Source organism: Pelobates fuscus, chromosome 13 (assembly GCF_036172605.1).
Source record: "Pelobates fuscus isolate aPelFus1 chromosome 13, aPelFus1.pri, whole genome shotgun sequence".
NCBI lineage: Eukaryota > Metazoa > Chordata > Amphibia > Anura > Pelobatidae > Pelobates > Pelobates fuscus.
The window spans coordinates 10,045,285-10,052,560 of NC_086329.1; the positions used below are offsets into that span (position 1 = coordinate 10,045,285).

The 7,276-nt window shown below is 41.0% G+C and overlaps 1 protein-coding gene across 1 annotated transcript; it reads left to right on the top strand.

The window, feature by feature from the left end:
- Positions 1-667: 667 nt before the first annotated feature.
- On the top strand, positions 668-6,840 carry DACT1 (dishevelled binding antagonist of beta catenin 1). Its single transcript, XM_063439213.1, has 4 exons — positions 668-1,033; positions 3,138-3,270; positions 3,618-3,773; positions 4,305-6,840. The coding sequence occupies exons 1-4, from the start codon at positions 800-802 to the stop codon at positions 6,179-6,181; spliced, it is 2,400 nt and encodes a 799-aa protein (XP_063295283.1). The 5' UTR covers positions 668-799; the 3' UTR covers positions 6,182-6,840.
- The last annotated feature ends 436 nt before the right edge of the window (positions 6,841-7,276 follow it).

Below are 7,276 nucleotides of genomic sequence, written 5' to 3' on the forward strand. Positions count from 1 at the left end.
TTACAATGCTGCTACCCATCCCATGTGTTCCCTATTAAGGGTTAATAAGTAAAGGGGTGTATATAAAAAATACCCCTTTCTGTCTCATTAGAGATATCTTTGCCAGAAGCTCAAGGAAGCAGGCTGAAGGGTCAGTGTTAGGACCCGCTTAGGGGGGTCTGCCTTGACGTTGGCAGGCGGGCATCCCTCCAATGGCCATTGGAGCAACTAAATGACCTCCATTTGTCTAAATATACATAGGGATTAAGGAGAAAGCGCAAGTAACATTTTCTTTTCTTTGGTTTTCTCTATATAATAATATTCAGTCTCTGTATATAATATAATAATATTCTATATCCAAATAATAATAATAATAATAATAATATAATATAATACTATTCAGTCTCTGTATATAATATGATATAATATAATAATAGTCTATATCCACATAATACTAATATAATAATAATATAATAATAATAATAATATAATATAATATAATATAATAATAATAATAATAATAATAATAATAATAATAATAATAATAATATAATATGACATCCTATCTTTCTCTACCTGCAGCCCAGTCTCCGCCCCCTCCTGCCTGGCAGCCAATGAGCGTGGTGTGGGCGTGTCTGTGAGTGACGTGTCGGTGTGAGTGAGCTGGAGGCTCAGACGGTCCCAGCCGCCGATGCTGGAGGAGGTAGAGCGGGTCCCGCTGTCACAGAGCTCCATGGGGAGCGATCGCTCGCGCTGTGCGGAGCTCTGAGCCACGTGCCGCCTCTCCCTGACTGACAGCTGACTCCCCTAACCCCCCAGCATGGACTCCCCCCCCCGCCGCCAGGACAAGCCCGGGGAGGCGGACTCCGAGCGCCACCGGACCCGGGAGCGGCTGGAAGCCACACTAGCCGGGCTGGGCGAGCTGGACCACCTGCGGCAGCGGCAGGAGGGGCTGGTCCGGGCCGCCCTGTGTGGCCCCCCGGCCAGGGACCCCGGCCGCAGCCTGGAGGAGAGGATCCTGGAGGACAACATCCTACTGCTCAAAAAACAGCTGGTAAGTGGGGGGGGCTACTGGCCCCCGGGGACAGGGGGGGAAATGGGGGGACATCATATAACTGGGGGAATGGGGGGACCTCATATAACTGGAGTAATGGGGGACCTCATATAACAGGGGTGTCACAGGGCCACTGGCCCCCGGGGACAGGGGTTAATGGGGGTACATCATATAACTGGGGGGACATCATATAACTGGGGGATAATGGGGGTACATTATATAACTGGGGAATGGGGGGGACATCATATAACTGGGGGACAGGGGTTATGGGGGGACATCATATAACTGGGGGGGGGGGAATGGGAGAACAACATATAACTGGGGGACAGGGGGGAATAGGGGGACATCATATAACTGGGGGGGACATTGTATAACTGGGGGATAGGGGGGATCAAACCTGGATGGGGGGGATAGTGGTACATTATATATTTGAGGGTTGAATTATATATCTAGGGGGCTGGAGGCTGATTTATATATGGGGGGCAGGGGGGGAAGGAAATTAATCTAGACTGCAGAGCCAGCTTCACACAATGTTCTTATACTGGGTTGTATTGGCTTCATCAATGGTTAAACATGCTCTGGGGCTCAGGAATGGTTAAATATCCTGCTGGGGTTTGCTCTCTGTAACCTGGGCTGAGTGGATATTGAGGGATGTTTGGGAAGGGGGGAATTTGTGGCTGTTTAATCACAAGGTGTGTTTTATAGCTGTGGAATGGGGGGGATTTGTTAAGAGGGGTATTTCTAGCCAGAGCTTCTGTTTTGGGGTTTGACAGGAATGTCTTGAGGTGACTGGTGTTTAAACACAGAATTTCTATGGGATACAATGAAAGGCAGAAGCCTAAATATTTTCTGCAGAACTTTAAATGAGGTGTGGAGTCCAGTTCTAAAATACCCCAAGAATCCACCCAAGGCCACCTAATATAATCTCTATTGTGTATACCTAAGGCTCTATCTATAAACTGTTACCATTGTACAGCACTGTGCACTTTGTTGGTGCTATATAAATGATGATGATAATAATAGTGAAGGTGCTGTGACTGCAGCAATTCCTGGTCTATGTGTAACTATGTAACGGACTATGTATCTGTAGAAATAGCTGTTCTATGGTATATATTGTAAGTTGAAGTACTCCTTGACTCCGCTAGGGGGCAGTCTCACAGTCTGGTCAGTGCCAGCGAAGCTCCTTTCTATTGAGCCTGAGGCAACCATTCTCAATAGTGTACAATGTCTCAACTGAAGCTATTAGCCACTAGCTTTAACCCCCTCATTATCCGTCCGTATCGTAAACCTCCCTCAATGCATATCTAACCGGCGCTGCATCGTTCCTATAATAGCCCTTTAGGGTGCTGTGTGTGTGTGTGTGTGTGTGTGGAAAGAGAGAGGAAATTAGCTACATTTGGGAAGCGATAATTTAAACATCTTTTATGTGGGAGGATTTTTTGGCAATATTCATGTTCTCTATTTTTCTGAATTGTCGGATGCAAAAAAACCCTTTCCAATTGCCCAAGATAGCTCGAAATATGACACGCATTGTATCTTCTAAAAATAATCTTAAACAATTCAATATTTATTTTTGTCCCTTCAATTCTGTGACCCCCAAGCCCTAAAAGAGGATCCCTTTTAGGACAAAAAATATTTTAATGATGTTTAGTGGCCAAAAAATAATCATTAAAAAAAATAAAAAATTATCTAAATGTCTAGTGTGTGTACGGCCTGTGCCTTTTATTGTTTTTTTATGTTTTTCCAAATACAAAACAGATGTTTTCTGTAAACGATCAGTAGGGCACTTTAATTTTAAATTTGCTCTTGAGAATGTTGTACTGTCTGAGAAGGGGGTGGGGGTCCTGCTTTGTTCGTTCTGGAGAAAACCAATGAATGTGTCAAACGTGTGTACATTGTCTTCACCAGCTCCGTGTTTAAACGTATTTAATAAGAAAAAATACTAAGCCTTTCAATAAAGCAGAGGAAGAGTGTGAACGAAATACAATGCTTGGACCATTTTAATATCTAGAAAAATAATTATTTTGTTCAGTACGTTGCTCCGTCAAATAACCTCGTGATTTCCATTTTATATATACATATTCATTTATGTTTTTTTTAACAGAACTGCTTAAGGAAAAGAGATGCTGGTCTGTTAACTCAGCTTCATGAACTGGACAAGCAGATAAATGATTTAAAGTTGGACACCGAAAAACCAGCAGAAGAACATCTTGAAAACGACAGTCGCCCCAGTTCAGGTAAGGGTCAAAAAATATATAGTCTGACTATTTTTATATACGCTTTTTTTCTCTCATCATTTACACAACTTTAATATTGCCTAGATTACTCATTTCAGTTCTAGAAAACTCTGCAAATATTATACTTTTTTTGGACAAAAATGGGCGCTGATATAAACGCAGTGAGCGTTTGCAAAATAAAATTTGAAATCCTAAATTTCAGTTTTTAGTTTTTTTGGGGGGAATTTGTAACATTTCTTTTTATTCTGTTTTTAAATAACTGTGTCCCTGTATATATTAAATGTGTATCCCCCTCCCCATTAGTTCCTCTCCAAAACAAGAATGCATATGTTTGCTTTTATTTTTAGGATTTTACGAGCTGAGTGATGGGACGTCAGGATCGCTCTCAAATTCGTCCAACTCTGTATTTAGTGAATGTTTATCCAGCTGTCAATCCAGCACCTGCTTCTGCAGTCCTTTGGAAGCCTCATTACATCTCACAGATGGTCAGCCGAAATCTGCAGGTAGTTTATTTTCTACTCTTACAGTTTACAGCTCTATCTTGACACTTTGTCATCTATTTAGTTTTATTTAGTGGCCACGTAGACCATTCATTAACTGTAAGAAAATAATTTCAGTCAACAAGTAATTTGTGGCTTTTTCTTAAGTTCTCTTAAGCCACACCGTGTCAAATTACTTGCTGTGGGTGTTGCGATTTTAAAAGGATTTTCTTAAACTGTTCTCATGCAAGGATTAAAATTAAATGTCTTAATGGTATATGAATCTCCCAGCTCAGATGTTTAGCAGTAAGTATTAATTTAGGTCTTTAGCCTTAGTTAGTTGTCAAACTAGGAACTGGTAAACCAACAAGTAACTTTTGTAATTTTTGATGACCTTCAAATTGTCTATTAATAAATAGTTATGTCTGGCTCAACTGCCTTAATAACATGTTGTAGAAGCTGTTACTGTATTTTATTGTAGTGATATTTCATCTAATTCTCAAGAGGTGGCCAACATATTTTGTTTTGTTCATATTTGTTTCATATCTATTTCAGATGACTTCTTTGAATGGCTTGACTACAGGGATGGCCAATCAGAAGTGACTGGCACCATACGCCGTTCTCTCTCTACTCCGCATTCTACTGCAACGGATAATGCCACAGATGTCAATCCAAAATATCAGTGTGACTTGGTTTCTAAAAATGGGAGTGACATCTATCGCTATCCAAGTCCCCTTCACGCTGTAGCCGTGCAGAGTCCCATGTTTCTTCTGTCTGTGATGGGGAATATAAAGGAGGAACGGGAAGTTGGTTCTAACATCAGCGATGGTTGCATGATTCCTGAACTTGACTCCATAAAACCAGAAGGACTTTTTCCGCAACAAAGTAGTGACTGCTCGGTCTCTGCTCCCAGTAGGAAGATGGATGGTTACATTTTAAGTATAATTCAGAAAAAATCTCACCCTGTAAGGACTAATAAGCCACGGACAAGTGTGAATGCAGACCCTGTGAAGGGTATTTTAAGACATGGGAGTATGTGTATCAAGCAGACTGGTGCTGTCTCAAATAGCAGTATTTCTAACCCCAAAAATTCTATACAGCCCTGTTTACATTCCTCTGCAATAACCTCTCTGGATAATGGCACTTGCCCTCCTTTGAAATCATGTCTAAAAGACTCTCAGAGTGAACAGCTGGAAGGTAAGAGAATGCCATCCACCCTAAGCTGCTCACCAAGTAATCTCAATGAACTTCAAGGCCAAAATAGTTCACGACATAATGTGAAGATGGTAGGTCAAGGTCTGGGAAAGAACCCACTTTTAGTGACACCAAGTGTTCTAAAGGAACTTAATTCTGTTCTCAATACGCCCACCAACGCATCCAACTCTGCATGCAGTGGATCTCTTATGGAAAGTCCACACAGCAGCGTTCCTCTTCCCAAGGAAATCAAAATTGTGCCTCCTACAAAAAGGATTTCATCCAAAAATACAAATAGCTCATGCCACTCCTCATCTCTTGATGAGCGGCCATCGTTGGACTTTAAAAGCGAAGGCTCGTCATCTCAGAGTTTAGATGAAGGTCTTCTGGTTAATGCACATTATATACCAGCTCAACAGGAGGTCCTAAAACTCAATAAAACAACTAAAAATGTAAAGATTGTTAAGAGCTCCACTTTAAAACACAGAGCCAATGTCCATCATCTCCTGGAAAATGGTTCTCAAACCCTGAAAGAAAAGGGAAAAGCTGTGGGTAAAAAATGTAGATTTCCAGATGACTTGGATACAAACAAGAAAACAAGAAAGATTTCTCCAAGAAGTAAAAAGGTTGTGCATTCTCCTGGTGAAAGTGCCACTATAAGTAAGAATGCTGGAGGAGCCCGTTCTGGAAACAAACCACATGGACATGCAAAAGATGTGGTTCTGGCCAAACCAAAACATAAGAGAGGTGACTATCGTAGATGGAAATCTTCAGCTGAAATTTCTTATGAAGAAGCTCTACGGAGGGCTCGACGGAGAAACCAAAGAGAGCTTGTTGGTGTCTATGCTCAAGTCCCAATCCCTTATGCCAGCCCGTATACTTACATAGCAAGTGACTCTGAATATTCTGCAGAGTGTGAGTCTTTGTTTCATTCCACTGTTGTGGATACTAGTGAAGATGAACAGAGTAACTACACCACCAATTGTTTTGGGGACAGTGAGTCTAGTTTGAGTGAAGTGGAGTTTGTTGGTGAAAGTACAACTTCAACAAGTGACACTGATGAAAGTGGTGGGCTAATATGGTCCCAGTTTGTACATACGCTCCCCATGCAGTCCGCTGCAACAGCTGACCTACATACCACTGCCAAGGCTTTTGTCAAGATTAAAGCATCGCACAACCTTAAGAAGAAAATTCTGCGTTTTCGATCTGGCTCTTTAAAACTCATGACCACAGTTTGAGATTTCACGTTTCCTACACGGCTTGTCATCTCCCACCCCTGCTTGTTTGCCTTTCTGTAAATTACTTGGTGACATTTTGAGCAAATATTTAAAGTTTACACTAAGTTATGATTAAAAACCTTTTTGTTATTGACTCTTAACAGGCCTGTATCATATGCCATTTTGCCGACACTGTGGATATCAACCTCAATGGTTTTACCAAGTCTTGGTAGCCTTTCTATAAGAAAATAGTCTTGACTGTTTTGATAATGCATCAAAACCCCAAACACCGTAAAGATAATTTGTCAATGGTTGAAATTGTTTCAGTTCTAGACCACTGTCCTAACATTCCATTTCAAAAAGCACCTTTTTGTCAGGGAAATGAAATGTATCTGACAAACTACTTCTCTTATACGATTTTGGAATCCTGTAGCCTAACCAGAATTTGGCAGACTCTCGAAGTTAGAATGTGGGAGCTCATTTGTGGATTCTAAAGACAAAGTTAATCTTCTTCAAACGTGCTCCTGTAATATGCATGATGGCCCTCTGTTCCCACACACATTTTACCATGGATTTCATATCCTAATCATGTGTATTTTATATATTTTGTAAATTAACGGCACATTTTACATGTTAATAAATTGTCTGCTTTAATGCTGTTTAAATTTATTAAAACTAAGAGAAATAATAGCCTATTTTCTCGTATTTATGGATGGATACTTTATATAATCGTCATTAATGAGTTTAGATCTTCCCAGAATGATGGTCCATTTGTTCGTGTCCTCTACTCTATTAACTATAAACCCTCCATTTTTAATTTTATTAGATCTAGAACTGTCTCTTACAGCAACACTCCAAGCACCATAGACACTAATTATGGTACTGGAAGTGCCCTGGCACTTGTGTGTAGGAGAAGCTGTCAGACAGTTTGACAATTTACCTGAGTTCCCTGGGTGCCAGTTTTGCATTCGGGTTCTCCCGTAGGAGCAGTTGGATGTCTACCCTGAGTTGTGCCCGGCCAATACAGCGTTATGCTCAGTTGATGCTCTTAGCCAGATCAGTTACAAAATGCCCTGCTTAACCAACTAGGTTCTCAATGCAAGAGAATCTGGAATC

Bases quoted from the DNA above. Each gene is read 5' to 3' on its own strand.
- DACT1 (XM_063439213.1), top strand. From the start codon at position 800: ATGGACTCCCCCCCCCGCCGCCAGGACAAGCCCGGGGAGGCGGACTCC. The intron at 3,271-3,617 runs GTAAGGGTCAAA...TTTTATTTTTAG, and splicing joins CGACAGTCGCCCCAGTTCAG to GATTTTACGAGCTGAGTGAT. The intron at 3,774-4,304 runs GTAGTTTATTTT...TATCTATTTCAG, and splicing joins TGGTCAGCCGAAATCTGCAG to ATGACTTCTTTGAATGGCTT.